Genomic DNA, 25,592 nt, shown 5'->3' on the forward strand with positions numbered 1-25,592 from the left:
TGGAGAATTTAAGTTTAAAAAACAATTATTTTTCTTTTTATAGATGTAGTATGTAACCAGAAACAAATCTGAGATATAATTTAGGGTTATGAGAAGTAAGTATAAAGGCAAAAGGTATGCTGACTATACGTAAACACAGAGGATTTAGTTTCCAGAAAAATTAACTGCTGCAAACCTCAGAATTTACTCAATAGCTGGACAGATAAGATCCATTATTCAGTAACTTTATTCAGTAACCATCTACTGAACGCTAATTATGTGCCCGTGGTCCCGTGTTTAGTGTGCAGAAAGGATAAGACGTAACCCTTACCTTGAAGGACTCGGCCGACAAGAGTCTACTGTCAATTATACTTCGAGAGAAAAAAAGTCTCTACATATCCTTATAAAATCCTTATTTTTAAATTAATGGCTTAGGCTGTGGGCAACCTAATTTTATAGCATGTAGCATCAGCCAAATTTCCCTAATATTAAATCCACACTATTAAACTTTACAATAAAGACTTTATAAGGACCATATACAGAAACTCTACTACTATGAAAACCTGGATTTTCTATTTCTGCTGAGAAGTACCCTATCACTTTAAGAGCAAAAATTCCTGTTATGTAAAGTGAGCGTGACAATTAACATACCCGCCGTTACCTTTGTAAGTCTTTTCTCTCAGGATTAAAGAGAGATTAAGAACAAGGGAGGGGTGGCTGTTTGTTAAATGTCACAGTCGTAACTAAAGTTTACATGGAGTGCCTGACATAAAACCAAGCCTCTCTCTGATGCAAATTAAGTTAAGCAATCCGAATTCTGTAACTCTGGGCTCTACAATCACATTTGAACTTATATTTATGCACTAGAATTTACAGGAATTGTTTTTCACATATTGAAACTCTTCAAGTTAAAACAGGTTTCAATATGATTTACTCAACAGAGATTTCATTGCTCAGAAATGTTTCAAGTTATTTACAGGGATCTTAATTCATCACCTGAAAGAATGATTTCATTTTTTTTTTTTAATTTTTCTTTAATGTTTAATTTGGAGAGAGAGAGAGGAGGAGGAGGAGCAGAGAGACAGGGAGGTGCAGAATCCTAAGCAGGCTCCAAGCTCTGAGCTGTCCACACAGAGCCCAACGTGGGGTCTGCGAGATCATGACCTGAGCCAAAGCCGGATGCCCAACCGACTGAGCCGCCCAGGCGCCCCGAATGATTTCATTTTTAACAAAGATAAATCCTGAGTTTATCTCCAAGAAACAAAAGCATCCATTTCATCTACATAAAACCCCTCATCTGTCCTAAATCCAAAGAGTTAAAATGGGAAATTCTATGGTCAACTAACCTATAAAGCTATTTTCAGAACAGACTTTTCTACTATTTAGTAATATAAAAACCTAAATTACCTACTCATCACGAAGATGATCTGAGGGACAATAAATAGAGGGAGGTACTGTTCAACCCCTAGGCATATAAAGAAGGTAAGCAGAAGTCGATAAAGGACAGGAGAAAATGGCAGAAGACAGGCACATGCCTGTACAGACCTTTCTGCACCTGCTTATGGGACCGACTTCTTCGGTCCCCCACAAGCACGGATGAGCTAGGCCAGCTTCGGACTCTGATAAAACTACATTCTTCTTAGAATCACTGTTTCAGTGGTGATTTTTACGATTATTATTATTTATTTACTTTTTTTTTTTTTTTACTAAAAGAAGAACTAACCAAAACACATGGTAAGAAATTAGATTTTTATCAATACACAAATAAGTTTACTTAAAATCAGCTCAGTTACATACTTAAAAAAAGTTTCAGAACCTCTCCCCACCAATGTCCATAAACTAAAATAGGTTCACATGAAACCTATGTTCCAACCCAGAAGAATGCAACAGTGATGGTCCAGATACTAGAGGACTCATTTCTCTGGTCACGGAGACAGTTACAAACAAAACACATCTCTTGCCTGGATGAGCAGGAAGAATTCACATAAAAGAGCTTCATAAAACATCTATGAAGGAGAATCGGTAGTATCAGAAGAGTTCCAGTACTTCGATTGAATATAATTCCCTATTATTCTTTTCTTGATTTAGTTTTTGCAGCTCACGAAAACTTACTTCAATCTTGTTGAGCTCGGAGCAAATGCATATCTAAAGAAAAAAGTTTCAAAGTAACTTTTACCGTAACTTCCACACACAAACAAATCCTCCGCGATTACTTATAACTATGCCAAGACAAAAATGTTAAGAATAAATTATAATGTAAGTGATACTCGGGTACAAAAGGAATTCAGCATATATCAAATAATCACACACCTGGGATTTCACAAACTTATAAAGACTTAACAGTAGTCTTTTTGCTTCTGGTATCATTACCACAACGGTAAAGTTAGCATCCAGAAGGAGGCATAGCCAATCCATAATCTGAGGATAAACAGGAAAAGGAAAGTTAAGATTTTAAATTTACTTTTAGGTTAATTCATTTTAGAAAGTCCAGAATTATATCAAACAGTTATAAGAAAAGTTAGTCTTGTTTACAAAAATCTAAGCATTTAAGTTTAGAAATGGAGGAATTTCTAAACAATATAAAAATGGCCTTCCTTGCTTTACACTTGTTATTTTACAAGTGGAGCTCAGTCTTTTTCACAGCATTAATCTGTAAAAAGAAAGCCAGAGTGACATTTAATCCAAGGGAGAGTTAGTACATGGTTTTTATTACAAATTTTTTTGTAATCAGGGCACCTGGCTGGCCTGGTCTGGTCTGTGGAGCATGGGGACTCGACCTCAGGGTTGTGGGTTCGAGCCCCACATTGGATACAGAGATTACTTAAAAATACAATCTTAAAAACAATTATCGACAGTTACAAAAAACAACCCACTCATCTCCTACTCTGAAACATACACTATGCCCCAAGAATAGGATGTGGTGTATCAAAGATGAACTCCCATGAACTAAAATACAATCGCTATACGTTTATTAAAGTATTCTACATAGTTTGGCACCTTCAGATGGGCTACAGTTAACATGCAATATCACTTGTCATGAAAAAGCATTAAGGAAACTCATCCACCATTTGGGTGGAGAAGGGAAGGTTCATTCCCTATGAAACTCCTTACACCAAAATAAATTTTTTTATACGAATCAAGGAATTAAACACAGAAAAGGAAACCATGAATGTACTAAGAAAGGGTGACTATTTTTATATTCTCTGAGTTGAAAGGGCCTCAAGCATGACCTAGCCATAACGAAGCCAAAAAGGAAAAGCTTAATAATTTTAAAAATTAAAACTTTAAAATAAAATCAGAAACTTATCTATCGCAAAAATTACACTGAAAAAAGTAAAAAGACAAGTGATAGGAAGAAAGTACTTATAATACACTCCATAGAAAAACACAATTTCCTAATACACAAAGAATTCTTTATAAGCCAAAACGAAAAAGACAGAAAAAGCAATTGAAAACTGGACAAAGAACCCAACCTGGCAGTTCACGAAAGGAAATGTGTAAACAGACAAGAAAAGATGGTCACAACCCTTCAGAAAGGTACTGGCATTTTGGAAACTAAAAATGCAGGGCATCTGGGTGGCTCAGTCATTAGAGCATAGGACTCTTGATCTCCGAGTTGTGAGTTCAATGCCAGGTGTAGAGATTACTTAATACGGAAAAAAAAGGGGAGGGGGAGAAATTATTTAAAACAAACAAATACCTAAAAAAAAAAAAAAATGCATGTACCCTTTATCCAGTAATTTCACTCCTGGGAATTTACTCCACAGGTGTTCCCTTATAATCATACTAGAATATCTGTGTAGGGGCACCTGGCTGGTTCAGCCAGTAGGGCATGTGACTCTTGATCTTAGGGTTTTGAGTTTGAGCTCCAGATTGGATACAGAAATTACTTAAGAAAAAGAAAGGGGGGGGGGGTGCCTGGGTGGGTCAACCAGTTAAGCCAGCCGACTCTTGATTCTGGCTCAGGTCATGATCTTAGGGTTTGTGAGTTTCAGCGTCACAGTGGAGCCTGTTTGGGACTCAATCTCTCTGTCTCTCCTATGCTTGCTCACAATCTCTCTCTCTCTCAAAATAAATAAATAAACATTTTAAAAAAATAAAAAAAGAGTATCTGTAAAAGATGTTCGCTGAAGGTTTACAATAATAAAAAAACTGTAAACAACTTAATGCAAATCAACAGGGGACTGACATAAATTAAGATTCTCCATAAAATGAAATAGTATGCAGCGATTAAAAAGAATGAGGCAGGGAGCGCCTGGCTGGCTCAGTCAGCACAGTATGTAATTCTTGATATCGAGTCTGAGTTTGAGTCTCATGCTGGGTGTAGAGATTACTTAAGAAAGTTTTTAATTGAATTAAAAGAAAAAAAAAAAAAAAGAAGAGAAATGAGGCAGATGTTTGGTCCAGAAAATGTCTAAAACTCAGGGCTGAATAAAAAAGCAAATTGCAAATAGCATGCATACTATGACCTAATTTCTGTTAGAAAAACAAGAGGAAGATAAGTTAGGGTATAGAAAGAAAATTCCCAGACATAAAAGAGACTTTTTTAAGTAAACTTAATCTCTTCACCCAACACGGAGCTCGAACTCACAACCCTGAGAATAAGAAATGCACACTCCACCACCTGAGCCATACAGGTGCCCCAAAAGAAACTCTTAATATTGGTTATCCCTAAGACGGACAAGGGGAGTGGAGAAGCAACCTCTGATAATGTTGGAATTTTTAGCTCCAAAAATTAACTTCTTAGGGGCACTTGGGTGGCTCAGGTGGTTAAACATCCCACTTTGGCTCAGGTCACGATCTCATGGTTCGTGGGTTTGAGCCCTATGTGGGGCTCTGTGCTGACAGCTCGGAGCCTGGAGCCTGCTTCGGATTCTGGGTCTCCCTCTCTCTCTGCCCCTTCCCTACTTGCGTTCAGTTCAGTTTTTCTCTCTCTCAAAGATAAATAAAAACATTTTTAAAAATTAAAAAAAAAATAAAAATTACTTAACAAAATTTTACTAAAAAAAAAAAAAAACGAAAGTAGGGGTGCCTGGGTGGCTCAGTCAGTTGAGCGACCGACTTCGGCTCAGGTCATGATCTCACAGTTTGTGAGTTCAAGTCCCGAGTCAGGCTCTATGCTGACAGCTCGGAGCCTGGAACCTGCTTCAGATTCTGTGTCTTCCTCTTTCTCTGCCCCTCTGCCACTCATGCTCTGTCTCAGACATAAATAAACATTAAAAAAAATTTTTTTTTAAATGAAACTAGTCAAATTAAGTGTTTGAACTGCTTAATTAGGATAACATATTCTTAAACCACAATACTTTTTTTTTTTTTAAGGAATTTCTATACCCAACATGGGGCTCAAACTCACAACCCTAAGATTGAGAGTTGCATACTCTACGGACTGAGCCAGCCATGCGTTACTAGCAACAATAAACTTTTTAATGTTTTAAACTGCTTCTCAAATAAATACTGTATTTAAAGAGATTCTCTGAAAACATTTTTTTCCATGAATCTTAATTCTCTTATTCTTAAAGAGATTTGGACACTTACACCATCTCCCAAAGAGATAAGGAAATTCTTGAAAAGGGTCGCAATAGCAAGAATTTAAGATGTATTTAAGTTCTTTAGCACAGAATTTTGACCTCAAATTGAGAGATCCTCCCCACCTCTCACTCCAGTGGTTTGTATACAGGGTGAGAGAGGAAATTCATACGGACTAGGAGACAAAGAGAAATCAGTTACCGAATTCCAAGTTCTGACACTATTATATATAACATTATTTTGTTCTTACAGACTTTTCCTAGCACCAGATCGAGTTACAAAGTTAAAAAGATGATCTCACCCCTATGTTTACTGTGGCATTATTTACAATAACCAAATTATAAAAGCAGTGTAAGTGTCCATCGATATATAAATGGATAAAGAAGATGTGGGGAAGGTGTGTGTGTGTGTGTGTGTGTGTGTGTGTGTGTGTATAATGGAATATCACTCAGCATTAAAAACGAATGAAATCAAGGGGCACCTGGGTGGCTCGGTCAGTTGACTATCTGACTCTTGATCTCAGCTCAGGTCATGATGTCACGGCTTGTGAGATCAAGCCCTGCATCCAGCTCTGTGCTGACAGTGTGGAGCCGCCTTGGGATATTCTCTCTCTCTCTCTCTCTCTCTCTCTCTCTCTCTCTCTCTCTACCTCTACCCCACTTGCTACTGCTGCCCCACTCATAAATAAATAAACATTAAAAAAAAAAATACCCGGAAAGTTGCTATTTGCAATAACACGGATGGAGCTGGAGTGTGTTATGCCAAGTGCAATCAGTCAGAGAAAGACAAATACCACATGATTTCACTCATATACGGAATTTACAACACAAGTGAACAAAGAAAAAAAGAGACAAACCAAAAAAACAGACTCTTACTGTAGAGTACAGACTGTTGGTTACTAGAGTGGAGATGGGTGGGGAGAATGGGGGAAATAGGTGAAGGGGAAATAATGAGAGTTCACTAATTATGATGAGCACTCAGTAATGCCTAGAACTGTTCAATCGCTATACTGTGCACGTGCAATTGATATAATACTGTATGTTAGCTCTACTGGAATTAAAATAAAACTAAAAAGTTAAAAAAAATTTTTTAAAAAGATGATCTTACTTGGTTCAAGGTTGGAGGGTGCAGTCCAGGAAGAGTCATAGTAGCATTTTCACTACACTTCAGATAAAGGAAATACAAATACTGGAGAAATAGCTGGGTAGGAAAAAAAAGGACAATTTACCACTTTGATAGAAAAATTTTCTCTCTCTATAAAGCTAACAAAGAGACTGAAGAATTTTAAGAAGCTACTGAATTTAATTATACAGCAGACAATTATGCTAGACATCTGGGGACATAAAAAAGAATAAAACACAGTCTTTGCTATCAATGGGGAGTTCATCTGGTTGGGGAGGGGTAGCTGGGAAGCTTATCCTGTTTGTAAACAATAAGCAGAAAAGAGAGAATCCATCTCTGGGCAATTCTTTTTAGTTTCTACTTTTTTTTTTTTTTTTTAATATTTGTTTGTTTAAAAGTAAGCTCTACACCCAACACGGGCTCAAACTCACAACCCTAAGATCAAGTGTCATATGCTCCACTGAGAGCGAGCCGGCCAGGCACCTGTTTTTAATGCAGATGGATCAAGTTGGCCTTCAGGCTTGGCACCAAGCATGCCAAGATCTGCCCACCGAAAATCACTCGTCTCCTTGGCACAGTTTTTTACTGTGGGGGCTGGGAAACCTCTTATTCACATGAAGGAGCCTTCATTGATCACCTTTCAAATGCCCTAAAGTCGGTCAGTTGAGCAGTGAAATGTATAGAATATAAAATTCCATAGGATGTCTACAAACACTTACAGTGACATGTTGTGCTGGGATGTCTTTCAAGTGCGGCAGAAGAAACATTTCGCTATAAGCTGAATGAAGAATTGCATTTCTACTCAGGACTAAAGGAAAACCTTGTTTCAACAAATGAAGGCTTTTCTACCGGAATTATGAGTAACTCCCTGCCTCAATGAGATCTTTTCTAAATTTATATGAAAGTTTCACTTTTCTGAAAGAGCTCGATCACTGAACTTTCTCCTCATCACGACAGGTCACCTGGAATACTTCACTCATCTAACTGGTATTTATTCTGAAGACTAATTTTTAGAATTGATAGAGCTTCTGCTTTCATATGCCTTCTTAAAACAGGTTTAAGTAAGTTATTTGAATCTAGCACTGAATGTATTCCACATTCAGGCAGAAACTGAAAAAAAACTGAAGAAAACAAAAAGCAGCTGAAATGATCTACTTATTCCCGGGTTACTGCCTGGCACTCGCCTGTATCTGTGGAAAGAGACAATACGGGGGAGAGGGTTTCAAAGGATACAGCAGTGCCGCTCTCTTCGGTACCACAGGGCACGAGGTGGTCTCCTCGGCTGCGTCCTGAGGCTTTTGGTTTAACTTCCGATCACAGCTATCACAGTTTTGTTCGTCAGCATTGAAACCGTTTTGAAGAATTTCCGTTTGCTCGTCCATTTTCTCTTGCACAGGATCACTACAGTCAGAAACTGATTCCATATTGATTTCTGTTTCTTGAAGACTGTCATCACTAACGCTATCATGTTAATTGAAAGTGAGAAATTAATTCATCGCTGCATGAACTTACTAGAAAAATGTTCATTCTGTAAGCATCTGAAGTTTTAGAAATCAAGGACTGTCAGAGAGTAAAGATGCAGTGGAGAAAAAGGACCATTAGCTTCTAACTTACCTCAAGAAAATTTTTAAGCAAGCGCAGGTGATCGATTCAGGAATGTCGGGGAACTGCTGTAGACACAGCTGTAACATCTGCACATCTGTCTTTTCCAAGGCCGCCTCCATCAGGCCGGGGCACAAGCTGAGACAAAACACCATGAACCACTTTTGTATAGCAAGAAAGATCTCAACTGCAAATAACGTATAAGCTTTTTCAGAGTATGAATACTAGAACTGTAAAAAACAAGGTCAAAAGAGTTAACAGACACAAAGCGTGGTACACAGAAACACTTACCTGTAAGAAAGCACGTGTGTCTGGATAAGTTGCATCAGAGAGTTCCGGGGGTAAAATGATGGCTCTGTTGTATGTCGTCCCAGAAGTTCTAATACTATGTCCCCAACAATAGTATGAAAGTCAGGTGTCCGCTTCACAGCCAAAAATTTACACAGTTCTACTTCAATGTCTTTTTCTGAATCTTTCTGAAAGGGCGGAAGTAACAGACTTCAGTCTAGTACAGGAAACAAACGTCACTCTGAAGTCAAAAGTTCCTAGCTCAACATTTTCTCAAATCACTCAACAACATTCATGCATTCCTGTGAAACTGGGAGTTGATACGATATGCTACACACAGACCAAACCAAAACAGAAATTAATTCCAGGGTTTAGAGATCAAATTCTTTAAGAGGCAAACTGACAAGTGTATTCAACACAAAGGTGAAAGAGATCCTGATGAGGCCACCTCCCTCTCACAAGATGGTCAGTAAGAGTCAAATAAGCCAAAGTATTAGGTAGCTCGGACAACCTGAAGACACTATACATATGTTAGCTGCAGATATTAAACCATGATCAGAAAAATTAGAATGGAAAGCAGATGGGATTTCTTTTACCACTTCGGTTGATTTTTCATATTTCTTTTTTTTTTTTTTTAATTATTTTAATGTTTATTTTTGAGAGAGAGACAGAGAGAGAGAGAGACAAAAAGAGACGGAGCGCAAGCAGGGGAGGGACAGAAAGAGACAGGGAAACACAGAATCTGAAACAGGCTCCAGGCTCCGAGCCGTCAGCACAGAACCCGACGCGGGGCTCGAACTCACAAACGGTGAGATCATGACCTGAGCCAAAGTCGGACGCTTAGGCTGAGTCACCCAGGTGCCTCGATTTTTCATATTTCTAACATTTTATTTACCTTTATTGTTGATAAAAGCTGTTCGAATGCTGGAGGTGGCACATTCACTTCAATTTTCCTTCTCCTTAACTGGAATTAAGTAAATTGATTAGGATCTCAAAACAGTGCAAAAGATCCAACATATATTTAGAAGAATATAAAATGTCCTGAAGACACTAGAATTGCACCCTTAATGCTCTCATCACAAGCTTTTCAAAATATTATAGCTTCGTTATAGTGAAGAGTGGGTTTATTTAGAGTAATTTAAATACCTTTAAGGTTTTTGTTTTTTAAACACACACACAAAACTCGCTATACTCAACAAGGTATTATTACTAATTGCAAACTGTCCATTTTCACACCTGTGTCTTAGACATACACATATGCCCATAAAAATTAACTACTCAACTACACCTGACATTTTGGATAAAGGCTGTCAGGTTACTGGGTACTGGGTTCACGATTCAAATTGCCGTCATGAAGATCAAAGCCGTAAGAGTTGTACAGATGTGAATTATTAAAATAATCCCACCTTTTTTTTCCCCTCTCTTTTTAAAAAATATTTGCACTAACATTTTTGGAGAACTTTTTTTTTCTTTTTTTAAGATCTTATTTTTAAGTAATCTCTACCCACCCTGCACTAACATTCCTATTTCAACTACCAAACTTACAATTCTCTTCGACTGCTCTGAGTTCTGGGATCCAAATCCATATCCTCGAGATGTTTCCCAGTTTACAAAATGAGGCACAGTGTGAGTACCTAAGAAAACACAAAGCATACAATTTCTGAAAATTTTTGACCTATTGGTGTTTAGCCAAATGACAACCATTCATGCACAATTCAAGAGATGCTTTAAAGATCATTGAATCCTACTGATAACCCCACATCAGTAAGTCACAATACCGTAAAAGGGTATGTGCCCAGCAACATTAAGCCAACAGATGAGATCACTGGGAAACACGAGAGGATAAAGCAATTAGTGATTTTGCCTGGGGGACTCTTCCAATGCCCCTAAAGTCAGAACACTGGTGTTCAAAACAGTGTAGCTCTTCAGCCTACACCAGTACCTGCAGTATAGACTGCTCCCAAGGTAGATACCTGGGTCAAGGAAATTTCAATGAACAGTGGCAAATTTCAACATCAAAAACAGGCTCTGTAAACTGATGGCTGTAGAAATCTACATCACACTGGAAATTAATAAAATGGTTTACATTAATAAGAAAACAAACAGAAGTTCCTGGGGTGCCTGGCTGGCTCAGTTGGTACAGCATGCGACTCTTGATCTTGGGGTCATGAGTTCGAGCCCCACATTAGGCACAGAGGTTACTTTAAAAAAAGGGGTGGCCTCCTACCTGGATCTTGACTATGCTTGAGTTTTCCAAGAGCACCTGCTAATGAAGATACTTCACACTTGTATGGAATCACAGTAAGAAATTTTCCATGTAGCATAAATAAATTTTCCCCAAAATACCAGAGCTACAAAAAATGTTACAGAAAATATAAGCAATTTTTTTCTAAGATCTGAATCACACTTATAACAATAACTTAGTGTTAAGTAATCTTAACATAACAAAAAACAACAGGATAAAGTTAAACAACTTTCCAGAATAACCTCACATGTACAACTTATTAACTGGGTAGGCTTACACAGCTCTTATTTCTACCCACGACTGAATGAAGCACAATTTAATGTTTATTTATTTTCGAGAGAGAAAGAGAGAGACAAGCACAAACAGGGAAGGGGCAGAGAGAGAGGGAGACACAGGATCTGAAGCAGGCACCAGGCTCTGAACTGTCAGCGCAGAGCCTGATGTGGGGCTTGAACTCATGAACCATGAGATCATGACCTGAGCCAAAGTTGGGCACTTAACCGACTGAGCCACCCAGGCGCCCCTGAATGAAGCATAATTTAAAGGATACTCTCAACTCTTAAAAATCTGATCACTGTATGCATTTAAAATAATTATTTAAAAATAGTATTGCCACTATTCTAAAGTTATTAATGTAATGATTACCAAGGCTACGTAACAGGGCACTCAGTTAATGATGTGCTAGATGAAAAAAGCAGATGGGAATGCAAGCTGGTGCAGCCACTCTGGAAAACAGTATGGAGGTTCCTCAAAAAACTAAAAACAGAACTACCCTACGACCCAGCAATTGTGCTACTAGGTATTTATCCAAGGGATACAGGTGTGCTATTTTGAAGGCACACATGCACCCCAATGTTTCTAGCAGTGCTATCGACAACAGCCAAAGTATGGAAAGAGCCCAAATGTCCATCGATGGATGAATGGGCAAAGAAGATGTGGTGTATATATACAATGGGAGTATTACTTGGCAATCAAAAAGAATGAAATCTTGCCATTTGCAACTATGTGGACAGAACTAGAGGGTATTATGCTAAGCAAAATTAGAGAAAGAAATCTATGACTTCGCTCATATGAGGACTTTAAGAGACAAAACAGATGAACATAGGGGAAGGGAAACAACAATAATATAAAAACAGGGAGGGAGACAAAACAGAAAAAACTCATAAACATGGAGAACAAATCGAGGGTTAATGGAGGGGTTCTGGGAGGGAGGATGGGCTAAATGGGTAAGGGGCACTAAGGAATCTACTCCTGAAATCATTGTTGCACTATATGCTAATTTGGATGTAAATTGTAAAATAAAATTAAAATTAAAAAAAAAAAAGAAAAAAGCAGAATTTAACATTGTTTCTATCTTAGGATTCCAATTATTAAAATAGTATAAATAAGATACATGAACAAAAAGCTTAAAGAAACATGGAAATCATATGTTAGAGCAGAATTGTGAATGGTTAACTCTGTTGTAAGTATAAATTACAATTTTTTTAAATGTTTATTCATTTTTGTGAGAGAGAGGGGGGGTATGAAAAGGGGAGGAGCAAAGAGAGAGGGGAACAGAAGATGTGAAACAGGCTCCACGCTGAGAGCAGCAAGCCTGATGAATTCATGAACCGTGAGATCATGACCTGGGCCAAAGTCGGATGCCCAACTAAACCACCCAGGCACCCCTATAAATTAGAATTATATTGTATGCTGAGAAATTTAGTCTCTTTATCCTCTAATTACAATTATCAGTAAAGCTGTATTACCTTTATTTGCATTTTATTCGCATTCACTAAACCACCAATGTTTACTGAGCACCTCTGCTAGACACTGAAGATAAAATGGGTAACAAAATAGACAAGGACCCCCGGCCTCAGGAAGTTTACAGTTTGGTTGGTCTAAATTTTAATTCTTTAATAATTCTTGTGTAACTCCATGAGAATGTTCAACATATATCTAAAGGACTAATTTGTTAGAAAAGTAACAGCCCTGGCACATGGTTCAAAATACAAAGGCAGGGGTGCCTGGCTGGCTGAGTCGGTAGAGCATGTGACTCCTACTTGGTCTCAAAGCCGTGAGTTCAAGCCCCACACCGGATACAGAAAATACTTAAAAAATAAAAACAAAATATAAAAAACAATACAAAAGTAAAAAGGTCAAACCAAAGAGCAGCTAAAAAGTTGTTTTATTTACTAATTATTCTCCTTTGATCTAAAATTACCCCAAATTTAGTGTTTTGAAAGTAACAAACATAAAAGAAAATTCAAATAACCAAACAAGTATACTCTTGCAGATAAAAAAATATTTCTCAATTTATTTTAATCGAAAATTGCCAAATAGGGACGCCTGGGTGGTTCAGTTGAACCATGAATCAGCTCGAGTCATGAATCCAGGGTCTTGGGACTGATCTCCACGCTCAACATGGAGCCTGCTTAAGATTCTCTCTCTCACTCTCCCTCTGCCCCCGGCTCACGTGGGCTCACACGCACTTTCTCTCAAAACAAAAACTGCCAAATTATTTAGATCGGAAGTCTCTTCCTTTACAGTGTATTTACCATGCACAAAAGTACTAAATTTGAAAAAAGAGTTAAGGACAAAAACTTACTTGACCGCTGGTCCCCTGTGGTAACTCTCTGGAAGTCTGTAGTGTTTGAAATTTCGTGTTCCATATGGAAAGGCTTTCTGTAAAATAAGACATACAAATTCAGACGTCGTGTCACATGTAAATATGTGATGCTGAGGGCAGGGGGAAGTGGGGAGACTGGGGCGAGTCACAGCTAAACACACAAGTCTTGCTTCATTCAGTATAAAAAGAAGTCACAAAGACAGTGAGTACCACAGAAATTCAAGGAAATGAGATCTCATGACAAGTGGACATGTGTGAGGGCAGGGGGCATATGGGAGATCTATGTATCTTCCCCTTAAACTGTTCTAATAAAAGAAAGCTAATAATACTAACAGTAATAATAATGACAAATGTTAATATGGAAAGGGCTCTTTGATCTCTCAGGTAAGTGAATAAACAAGGTACACAGCAGCATGTATGGTATGCTACCATTCATGGAAAAAGAAGAGGAAAAAAAAAAGCAGTAGTATTTGCTTGCATGCATATAAAAACCCTCTGGAAAGAGACGATGGAAGCTCTAACGGTGGTTACCAGGTTTCGGGGGGGTAGAGCAGAACCAGAAAGAGGGATGATGGTGGGGGAGAGGAACAGCACAGGGCGGTAAAGTGGCGGGGCGCCAGAACTTGAGAAAAGTAAGGTCCGTGACCAAAGAGGCAATCTGCTTGGGCTGAACCCCCGCTCTACTGAATCATCTAACACTTGTTTCCTGGTCTGTAAAACAGGAGTGCGGGAGTGCTATTAGTAACTACCTTCTCTCCTGGTGTTGTTGGAAGATTAAATAATGCAAAGGGATAACACAAGTAAAATGCCTGGCCCAGGATAGCTACGCTGTATCTAGTAGCTCCTATCTCAATAAGCAGGAGAAACAACCACAAACGAGCACAGGCAGATGAGAGCACAGGCAGATGATGTGTACAGTCAATAGGAAGCCTGGACTGAATAAATCAAAGGGTTTTTGCTCTGCAACTGGGAAAAGAGACCGGAAAAGGTGGGTGGGGTCTAGACTGTAAGAGACCTGAACACCAAACAAAAGACTCTTGAGTTTTATAGTGTTGCCCAAGAGATCCCAATCTAGCACTGGTCAGGAACAAATGTGTTCTTCGTGATAGACTACAAGTCTGTGTTGTGTGGAGGGATGTCTGGGGGTTAGGGGAAGTGCAAATGAGAGTCATGCTCTGAAGTCACAGATGGAAAAGCATTCTAGTAGACCCTGAATTTCAAGTCATCCAGGTCGTGTGGACTTCCATTCTGCTGAAATGCCACCAGACTATGAATTCAATTCTCTACTGTAAGGCTTACCAATGATCAAACGCCCCTGGGCTGGTACAGATACTTGCAGTTTTTATTTCTTTAAGACATTAGTCACGAGCAAGGTAATGATATAAGGAAATGTTTTTTAAAAAGATGGGGCATCTGGCTGTTTCAGGAAAGTATGTGACCCTTAATCTCGGGGTCGCTGAGTTTCAGCCCCACGTGGGGCATAGAGATGACCAAAATAAATAAATAAATAACCCGGGGGAAAGAAAAAGATTAACTAACGTTAAGATAAAATCAAAGACCTATTCAAGAAGAGTTAGGAAGCTACAAAAATAATTTGAGTACGATGATAAAGAAAATGAATGGGTGGTAATAAATACAAAAGAAAAAGAAGAAAAAGAGGCACACGTTGAAGGAAAAACCCAAAGGACTTCTTAATTGATCACATCCAGTCACCCTTGGAAGCTGGCAGCGGCGGTCCTAGGACTGCTACGTGATCCTGATCCAGGACGGTGAGTGCAACACCACTTCGAGCATTACCGGCCACCACGGTCTTGAGCAATAGCGATCTGACTACCCTCTGATTTTCGTCTGGGTCCCTCGGATGTATTGGTATCAAGGTTTCATATACACACCCATCAGAGCCTGTTGGGAACAAGCATTTGTTGCTCATTATCAGTTAAAGGACAGTTCTAGATCTTTCAGAGCTAAAGGTACCAGGTTATTTGTAAGTTGGACCAATTTGATAGAAGATATAATCAGAAAAATAAAGTTAACAATCACACTGCTCTTTGCTTTCCCTTAAAGAACGCACTGCACTACAAACCTAAAATTGAGCTGAGTGTGGAGCCTACTTACGATTCTTTCTCTCTCCCCCCTGCCCTTCCTCTGCTCACTTGCTCTCAAAAAAAAAAAAAAATCGTCACAACAGGTAAGAATTACAAACTGTAGACACTAGTACGAACTTAAAATATGAGAAGGAACTGTCAGGAATACAGACAATCTAGTCACCAAGAGGATGTATCTCACATTTAAGATTAATTAGCATTCGGGTCTGCACATGACATTTTTTGTTACTCCATCACCCTGAAAACTGTATGAAGTGGCCGTTTTTTGTATGTCAATTGAAGTTGGGCAACTTCACGTGGTTCTAGCTGAATAACACAAAGATTTTAGGGCTCTTTGGTTCAGATTCCCTTAGTTCTATGTTCATTCATTAACTCACAAGCTTTCATTTAATCGTAAGTATATCTGGGGTGCCTAGCTGGCTCAGTCAGTAGAGCATGCAACTTTTTTTTTTTTTTAATGTTTGAGAGAGAGAAAGAGAGCACATGCAGGGAGGGGCAGAGAGAGGGGGACAAAGGATCCAAAGCGGGCTCTGTGCTGATAGCAGAAAACCCAAAGTGAGACTCAAAGTCACAAACTAGGAGATCATGACCCGAGCTAGCATCAGACACTTAACCAATTGAGCCACCCAGGTGCCCAAGCATGCAACTCCTAGTCTCAGGGTTGTGAGTTCAAGCCTCATGTTGGGCATGGAGCCTACTTAAAAAAACAAAACAGAACAAAACCAGTAAGTATATAAGTGAAACCATAAGAAAACCAGTCCTTCTTGAGCAAAGGCATTAAGTGCATTCCAAAGATCTTCTAGATATGATAGGAATCTTTTTCTTAATAGCCATTGCAAACATTTGCACATTAAAAAACTTCACAGGTTTTTAATTGTGATAATATGAAAATGCTGCTTTTGTTTCTTTCTCCCTTTTCTCAAAACAACTTCAAGAGGAGCCATAAAGAGCAGGAGGATGAGAATCCCACACAGGCACTCTTCTTTTTCCTAGTCACATAAAATTGGATTATACTTTAGACCATTACATACGGCTAAACTCCAAGGCATTAACAAATCTATAAAATGCTGGCTGGCAGAGGCCATGAATGCTTTGTTAGTCTCCTTTAACCCATCTGCCTCCACCACTGTTCAAAGAAGGGCAAACTATACCTTAAGGCTAAAAAAGAGGACTACCGGAGCCACTCAGTACCAACCTTAGGGGCGCCTGAGTGGCTCAGTCTGCTGAGCGTCTGGCTTCAGCTCAGGTCATGATCTCACGGTTCATGGGTTGGAGCCCCACAACAGGCTCGCTGCGGACAGTCTGTCAGTGCAGAGCCTGCTTTGGATCCTGTCCCCCTCTCTCTGCCCCTCCCCTGCCTGCACTCTCCCAAAAATAAATATTAAAAAAACAAAACAAAAAAAACCCTCTTAATTTATGGGTCACTATTTACAATATCAAACAACCTGACTTTATCACGATAGTGATTTTTCCTTCTTTATTGGTATTATATTATTATTATTTATTGCTTATGATAAATTTTAAGATATAAAAGGTACCTGCCGATGGGGCGCCTGGGTGGCTCGGTCGGTTAAGCTTCCGACTTCGGCTCAGGTCACGAAATCATGGTTCATGAGTACAAGCCCCATGTCAGACTCTGTGCTGACAGCTCAGAGCCTGGAGCCTGATTCAGATTCCGTGTCTCCCTCTCTCTCTGCCCCTCCCCTGCTCATGCTCTGTCTCTCTCTCAGAAATGAATAAACATTAAAAAAATTAAAATAATAAAGAAATAAATAAAAAATAAAAGGTACCTGCCGAGAAATACTGACTTAATGCGTGACCACACATGACAAAGTGCAAAAAGTGAGGGCATAAATGCTTGTAAGGAAGCACGTGAAGGGAAGTGTTACAATAGACAACTGCAAAAACCTAAGACTCAAACTCCAAAAAACCACCATCCTGTGATATCCCTTTATTTACAATCTCTGAAAGTTCAAAGAAAAATACTTACTTAATGACATCAGAGAGATGAATTTCCGATCCACAGATGCAGTAAAATTCTGTATGACAGATTTTTCTTCTTGTCCATGGAAGAGTGTGTATTTGCTTAAGGTGCGAGAGCTAAATGTTTGTATGTAAGCAAAGTGATTTCCATGCTGCACACAAAAAAAAGGGTTATTTTATTTAAAAATATTTCCATTTCAACCAACTGTAGCTAAATGTTAAAGCCAACTGTCACTCTAATTACTTCAACGAGTGCTTAAAAACCTCTTATCCATTTAAACGTATTCTAAAATGTATTTCCTTGTAACCAATAGGTTTTTTAGCATTTAAAAATACACACACACACACACACACACACACACACATCTGAGAGAAATACTAATGCCCGATTTTAGTTTTAAAAATAATATAGGTGAATTTGAAATGTCATAAAACAGGCCAGGAATTAGAGCGGTCACTTACTTTTTCAGTAATAAAGATTAAGACAGGATGCCTAAATACCATGAAAACCTTTGTCCACCTAAAAAACAGAAAAATTATAAAACATCAAATCACCAGCTGAGAGAAACCCATCAAACTAAATTTAAGAGGATACCTTATCTTCAATATTTTTTAGAGCCAGAGAGACATCAGAGAACATTTGATTCGGTGTTTCAAGATACGACAGGGAATCAGTAGGCATTTCTCTGTCAAATGCATCTCTGGATTAAATGCAAGTTCCCGGAGCTTTGAAAGACAATGTGAGGGGCGCCTGGGTGGCTCAGTCGGTTAAGCGTCCGACTTCAACTCAGGTCACGATCTCGCGGTCCGTGAGTTCAAGCCCCGCGTCGGGCTCTGGGCTGATGGCTCAGAGCCTGGAGCCTGTTTCCGATTCTGTGTCTCCCTCTCTCTCTGCCCCTCCCCCGTTCACGCTCTGTCTCTCTCGGTCTCAAAAATAAATAAACGTTAAAAAAAAATTTAACAAAAAAAAAAGGAAGACAATGTGAATTGTAAGGCTCCAAAGGGGCGGCTGTGGGACATTGTGCAGTGTTATTAACCTTATCTGACTCACCTCCTCTCCCTTTTCAGTCACGTTTGGGACCCATGCTCTGAGGAAAACATGAGGCGCTCATGTGCCTTCCTCGAGCTGCAGAAGGACAGTGGGCCGGGGGTTGGGGGTGACGGGCTTCTAGGCAAGGCCACACACAGCCAGATTCTGGCAAAGTGGCCATTAGAACCCAGGTCCTCCACCTACGTCCCTTTTCCGAGGGATTTCCTCCACTTTCCCCCACACATTAAGAGCATTCAACAGGGCGGTCCAAGATACACATGGTCACTGTCCACACTGTTCACTCAGTACAAGCCTTCACCTTGACTTTCAGGAACTTAGCTTGCATCAAGTAGACCTGGACAGGGAGCAAGTTCACTAAACAGGAAATGTGATAAAATAATGGGGACTGGAGGGGATTTCCTTCTATCATTTGAGTGAGTCATTTTTCCAGTTTTATTCCAGAATTTGGGACAGCAGAGGGCTCAAAGCACTATCATGATTTTACTAACAACAAACTACTTTTGCTCAGGGGTAAGGGTTCCAATCTTGGCAGTCAGGGCAATAGGACAGAAAACAGAGATTTTGGTCTCCTGGAGTTACCCACTTCATCTTCAAATAATTGACTATCCAGTTCTCTGTCATTAGAACAGGATTCGTATGTCCCTGCAGTTTCCTCAATCGCCTAACACTCTCAAGGCTTCTGCAGGATGCTAATTTGGCCAACAGCACATACATGGTTTTTAATTAAGGTTTGTTATGTTTATAACCAAGGCAGAGAATGTCAAAAAACATGCAGAGTCCATTATTTTGGTAAAAATTCACTTACAAGTATTGGAACTTACTTAATCACTTCGTCATCAGAGAGAACAGTTTCAATTTTCTGCTGGGGCTCCGCAAGCAAGGCCTCTAAACCACGAACAGCACCTTCCTTGAATAGCACTAAGGGTTCTGTCCCTTGTATTGAATGTATCCTATAGATCTCAGCTGACAACTTGAAAAACATAAGAATGCATTAATTTTTATTCTAAAACAATTGTCACCTAATAAAATAAGGATGTTTATAGAAAGCTTATTTTTAAGAACTGATTTGTTTTCATTTTGATTCAGCTTTGTATGGTTCCAAAGTCAAATGTACAACATAAATATACATAGAAGCCTTTTCTTTATAAAGTTTATTTATTTACTTATTTATTTAGAGTGCAAGCAATAGGTTTAAGGGCAGAGAGGGAGGGAGAGAGAGCATCCCAAGCAGGCTCCACACTGTCAGCATAGAGCCTGACTCGGGGCGCGATCTCACGAACTGCAAAATCATGACCTGCGCGGAAATGAAGAGTAGGATGCTCAACCGACTGAACCACCCAGGCACCCCCACACAGAAGCCTTTTACTCCTATTCTGTGTACTCGGTCCCCTGCTCTCCCCCTTAAGTATTTTTTTGCATTTCTATGCATTTTTGGTTTATCCTTTCATTGTGAGTACTGGAGGTTAGGTACAACCTAGCTTTCCAAAAACTGAAGGTGGAAGAGGTATAAATAAAGCCACTAATTAGATTTAAGCAGTTGTGGTGCAAGACAAAGACTGATGCCATAATTACAACTACAGCCTGTAAACCCAAGAAAATAAGTCAACCCCACTGTAAAAATCAAGATCATGTTACCGCAGGGTAAATGAAAAGACGGGGGCCGAGAGACAACATAGTTAGCTAGCCAGAAGTTTCAAGGTTCCAGGTGATAAATGCCATTATATCTGAACCAGCTCCATTATAAGCCACGTCTACAATTTGCCAATTAGGGGCTCCTAAGTGGCTCAGTTGCTTACTCCTCCAACTTTGGCCCAGGTCCTGATCTCACAGTTCGGTGAGTTCAAGCCCTGCATCGGGCTCTGCGCTGATAGTGGAGCCTGCTTGGGATTCTCTCTCTCTGTATGTATGTAAATATATATATATATAGGCACGTGGGTGGCTCGGTCAGTTGAGTGTCCAACTTCAGCTCAGGTCATGCTCTCACAGTTCGTGGGTTCAAGCCCCGTGTGGGGCTCTGTGCTGACAGCTCAGAGCCTGGTGTCTGCTTTGGATTCTGTGTCTCCCTCTCTCTCTGTCCCTTCCCCACTCTCTCTCTCAAAAAAAAAAACATTGAAAAAACAATACATATACATATATATATATATATATATAGATACACACACACACATATATATACACACGTACATATATATATATTGCATCAAAGTAGCAGGACATGTTCTACTTATTTTAAGAAAGGGCATGGTAAGTTCTCACAAGAGACATACCATAAACACCTGAACTCGTGGAAATTAACTGTAAACTTATTCAAGAATTATTAAAAAAAAAATTTTTTTTTAATTATTTATTCTTGAGAGAGAGAGAAAGAGAGCAAGCGAGCAGTGGAGAGGCAGAGAGAGAGGGAGACACAGAATCCGAAGCAGACTCCAGGCTCTGAGCTGGACAGCACAGAGCCCGACACGCGGCTTGAACTCACGAATCATGAGATCATGACCTGAGCCGAAGTTGGGACACTTAACCGGCTGAGCCACCCAGGTGCCCCAGGAATTATTTAAATTCTTTTTTTTTTTTAATTTTTTTTTTCTTTTTTTTCAACGTTTATTTATTTTTGGGACAGAGAGAGACAGAGCATGAACGGGGGAGGGGCAGAGAGAGAGGGAGACACAGAATCGGAAACAGGCTCCAGGCTCTGAGCCATCACCCAGAGTCTGACGAGGGGCTTGAAGTCACAGACCGCGAGATCGTGACCTGGCTGAAGTTGGACGCTTAACCGACTGCGCCACCCAGGCGCCCCTTAAATTCTTAATCTCATGGAATAAAAAAGTTTATATTTTCTAACATTAACTCATGAACTAAGATGTGTTACCAAGATACACTATAAGATAATTAGAATGAAAGCTAATGTAACCTTTATGCTCACTTTCACAGATGCATGAAGAGAAACGATCTACTACATTAAAAACGTTAGAAAATTCCGGGACACCTGGGTGGCTCAGCGGGTTGAGTGTCTGACTTCAGCTCAGATCTGATCTGGTGGCTTGAGTTCAAGCCCCACATCGGGCTTGCTGCTGTCAGTGCAGAGCCCATTTCCTATCCTCTGTCCTCCTCTCTCTACCCCTCCCTCCCTCCCTCTCAAAAGTAAATGAACATTTGGGGCATCTAGGTGGCCCAGTCAGGTGGGTGTCCAACTGTTGATCTCTGCTCCCATCACGATCTCACAGGGAGTTCGAGACTCACATCGGGCTCTGCACTGATGGTGTGCAGCCTGCCTGGGATCCTCTCTTTCCTTCTCTCTCCCCCTCATCTGCTTGTGCCCTGTCTCTCTCTTTCTCTCTCAAAATAAATACATAAACTTTAAAAACAAACAAACATTTTTTTTAAAAAGTCAGAAAATTCAGACTTACTGTGGCTTTAAATACTTTATCCAGGTTTACATCTTCAGTATTCCATATTCTCAAAACCTTAAATCAAAACATACAAGTTAAGAAAGCATTCCAGTTTTCATTTACACATAACAGTTTTCATTTACACAGTTAATAAATCAACACTTGTGCTGTATATATTATTATATAAATAGTTTTAAAACCTCACCTTATTGTCATGTACAACAATAAACTCTCCAGTTTGAAAGTTGCACACAGCTGGACACGTTATAATTTGGCCTTGTTTCACTGACCAGCTCCCCAAGGGTTTCTGATCAGAAACCTAGTAAAATTAACATACAATATTCAAAAGGTCAATTTCAGATATCATAAGCAATTAAGTTTACAATCAAGACAAAGGAAGAAATCATTAACATAATAGCATTTAACAAACTTCCTAAATTGAAAAAGTAAGTAGTCACAAAAGACAGTGTATGATTCCACTTAAGACAGAAAGTAGAATGGTGGTTTTCAGGGGCTGGGAGAATAGAGATTTACTGTTTAATGGTGGTGTTTCAGTTTTATAAGATGAAAAGAGTTTGGGAGGTGGAGGGGGGTGATGACTGCACAACAACGTAAATGTACTAAATACCCTGAGCTGTATGATCAAAAATGGTTAAGATCTAAGTTTTTTTTTAAGTAGGCTCCATGCCCAGCATGGAGCCCAACGTGGGGCTTGAACTCACAACCCGGAGATCAAGACCTGAGCTGAGTGAGATCAAGAGTCGGACGCTTAACCAACTGCGCCACCCAGGCACCCCAAGATAAATTTTATGTGTATTTTACTACAATTAAAAACCATAAACAGGGGCGCCTGGGTGGCGCAGTCGGTTAAGCGTCCGACTTCAGCCAGGTCACGATCTCACGGTCCGTGAGTTCGAGCCCCGCGTCAGGCTCTGGGCTGATGGCTCAGAGCCTGGAGCCTGTTTCTAATTCTGTGTCTCCCTCTCTCTCTGCCCCTCCCCCGTTCATGCTCTGTCTCTCTCTGTCCCAAAAATAAATAAACGTTGAAAAAAAAAATTTAATAAAAAAAACCATAAACAATTTTCAAAAAGTAATTTAAATGAAAATATGACTAAGTTCCTAAAATGTAAATAAACAACACTATTTAGTGAACAGTCCATTTAAAAAATGGATTCCACTGTGCCTTTGAACAGAGGCATGGGAAACTGAGTGGGGACAGTCCCGATCATGTCAGTTCCAATCAGCCACTGTATTCCTATGCAGAACTACAAAATTTTAAGTCCACTAGACAGCCAAGGTAAAAACCAACAGTGTCATCAGGGGAGTCAAGGGGCACCTGGGTGGCTCAGTCAGTTAAGCTTCTGACTCTTGATTTTGGGTCAGGTTGTGATGTCATGGTTCGTGAGTTCGAACCCAATATTCGGCTCTGTGCTGGACAGCAGGCAGCCTCCTTGGGATTCTGTCTCCCTCTCTCTCTCTGCCCCTCACCCGCTTGTTCTCTCTCTCTTAAAATAAATAAAAATAAACTTAAAAAAAAAAAAGGAATGTTGGGAACCTGTTCCCCAAACTTCCAAGTAGACAGCTAGCTTCTTAAAGACACGTGAAACTATGTTCAGCAGCCCAAATAAAACAATTACTTTCTACGAAACCACTAAAAGCAACTTATTAGAACGTGTGGTGAGCCAAGAGCGAGGATGAAAAGGGGGTGGGACCTATAGAGCCTGTCCAGGACTCAACTCCAGGATTTACAACATGGGAGTTGGCAAGAGACAGCTCACTCGGAATCAAAATTCCATCAAGCTACCAAGGAAACAAACAAACAATAAGACAATCCACACATCTCTTTTCCCCAAAGAGAGGGAAGAAGGGTATGGACACAAACACTGTTCCCATGCTGCCAATCACGCTCTCCCGCCCAATCTCTGTTCAACCTTCTGCGGGCAGCGGGGGTGACAGAAATCCCAGGAGGGGATGTTAAGGCCCTGTCGGAGAGATGCGAAGCGAAAGCACAGGTTTTCTTTTCGTTTCTGAGTCTAGCCCACGTGCACTTAGACGCTCCGCCACTTGCAACTCCGAAATATGCCTCTCTCTCCAGGAAAACAGCCGAATCCTATTCTAGACCTCACTCAGCGTCCCGGAGGGGCCACGCCAGCTCTCCAACAAGCTGCTCGGCGATCTCTCTCTGAAAGCCGTGAGGAACCTGCGGCTCTAGCTCAGTGAACGGAAAGCGGCAAGACCTCAGCGGGGGCTCTCCGATCACATCGCCCTCACCTTATAGAGGATGACGGTCCTGCCGCCGTGCGTCACTAGAAACTGGTCGGTTTTGTCGCTCTGCTCCACACCTAGGAGTCCGTTAGGCCCGGCACCCAAGGGTACCGTAGACAACGTGAATTCCTCCTCCAGGGCTGCCATTTTGGGCAAACCTACCGACGGCCGCGCATCCCTCCCGGCAGGCTTTGCGCTTTCTATCGCGAGAACTAGGATCGCAACTGGACAGGCGCTCGCCAAATAACAAACCTGTTTGCTGAGCCTGCGACCTCTGCCGGGCGTGGCGGGCGTGCAGGGCTGTGGGCGCCGCCGGGTGGGCGGAGCCTGGACTTTCCTTCTAGACTCCGCCTCCCAGCCACGCCCCGTCAGCGTCCCGGATGTACTCTGCGTGACGGGGATGGGCAGTCTGGGGAAAGCTTACGTTGCGTACAGCTGCCCAAGGTGCAGCGCCTTCTGCTAAGGTTTTGAGAGTCTGAAGGGTGGGCGTGGCAGGTGACCAAACAGAAATAAGCTCATTTTTGTTTTGGTTGTGGGTTTGTTTTTGTTTTGTTTTGTTTTGTTTTTACTCTACGTGAACTCTCTGGGAATTCTTTACCAAGGCCTCAAGGAACAGTGTGCTAGAGAAATTTACCTCTTTAAATAAACTCTTGATAAAGTGCTGTCCCTAAGTGAGATGCCTAACCCACCTGCATCTGTCTCAGTCGCCTTCTGTTTTCTGAGCCCTGTCTAGCTAATAAGAACTTGTCTGATAGAAGGTGAAGGCCAAGGTCCTCTTGGGCAATTTTTATTACATCATTTCTGGGAGAGATTTCTAATGTCAACATGATTGATTTAACTAGTAATGTAAAAAAAAAATAACGATAAATAGTTCATGTTCTTAGGGAGAAACCATCTAAATGGGCAATTACTAAAAAACCTGTATCAGGTGTTACATCAGGGCAACATTTAAATCAAGCATCCACATGGATCGCCTTATGTGTGGAGATACTTTATGGCTACAACATTACAACACTGGAGACAAGAGGATATTTAGCTACTGTAAAGGAATCAAATACTGTAAACTCTTAATAAGGCTAACAGGCCTTTAATTTTCCAAAGTTGCCAAGGAGTTTGACTACGAATTTGTGGCCCCTTTGTTAGTTGGAAAAGAAGTACTATGAGATTCGACCCATCTTGGCCTCTGTGAAACCTTCCTTTTCCTCCCAGGACAGTTAATCGGCCTCTCCACTGAACGTTGTCTGGTGCATACTGCCCATGGTTTGGTTCCAGCCTAGACGTTTCCTCCTCCTCCAGGAAGCCTACCCTGATTCTCTGGGACTGGATTAAATGATTCAATGCACCGATGTTATTGTAACATGTGCCATCCAGTACTGGGAAAGCCTACTCAAATATCTGACCCATTATGTTTTATTTCTTTGAAGGAACTCTG

General features: G+C 40.4%; 1 protein-coding gene across 1 annotated transcript; it reads right to left on the bottom strand.

Moving 5' to 3' along the window:
* Positions 1–1,163: 1,163 nt before the first annotated feature.
* NOL11 (nucleolar protein 11) lies at positions 1,164–24,427 on the bottom strand. The gene is made up of 18 exons (XM_047833327.1): positions 24,167–24,427; positions 22,101–22,214; positions 21,914–21,970; positions 19,331–19,479; positions 17,921–17,978; positions 17,466–17,610; positions 15,084–15,272; positions 13,350–13,426; positions 10,745–10,868; positions 10,063–10,151; positions 9,413–9,481; positions 8,521–8,705; positions 8,242–8,367; positions 7,861–8,088; positions 7,347–7,425; positions 6,613–6,705; positions 2,290–2,397; positions 1,164–2,124 (listed from the first exon to the last, which is right to left on the bottom strand). The coding sequence occupies exons 1-18, from the start codon at positions 24,305–24,307 to the stop codon at positions 2,008–2,010; spliced, it is 2,148 nt and encodes a 715-aa protein (XP_047689283.1). The 5' UTR covers positions 24,308–24,427; the 3' UTR covers positions 1,164–2,007.
* Positions 24,428–25,592: the final 1,165 nt, after the last annotated feature.

Source organism: Prionailurus viverrinus, chromosome E1, assembly GCF_022837055.1.
Source record: "Prionailurus viverrinus isolate Anna chromosome E1, UM_Priviv_1.0, whole genome shotgun sequence".
Lineage (NCBI taxonomy): Eukaryota > Metazoa > Chordata > Mammalia > Carnivora > Felidae > Prionailurus > Prionailurus viverrinus.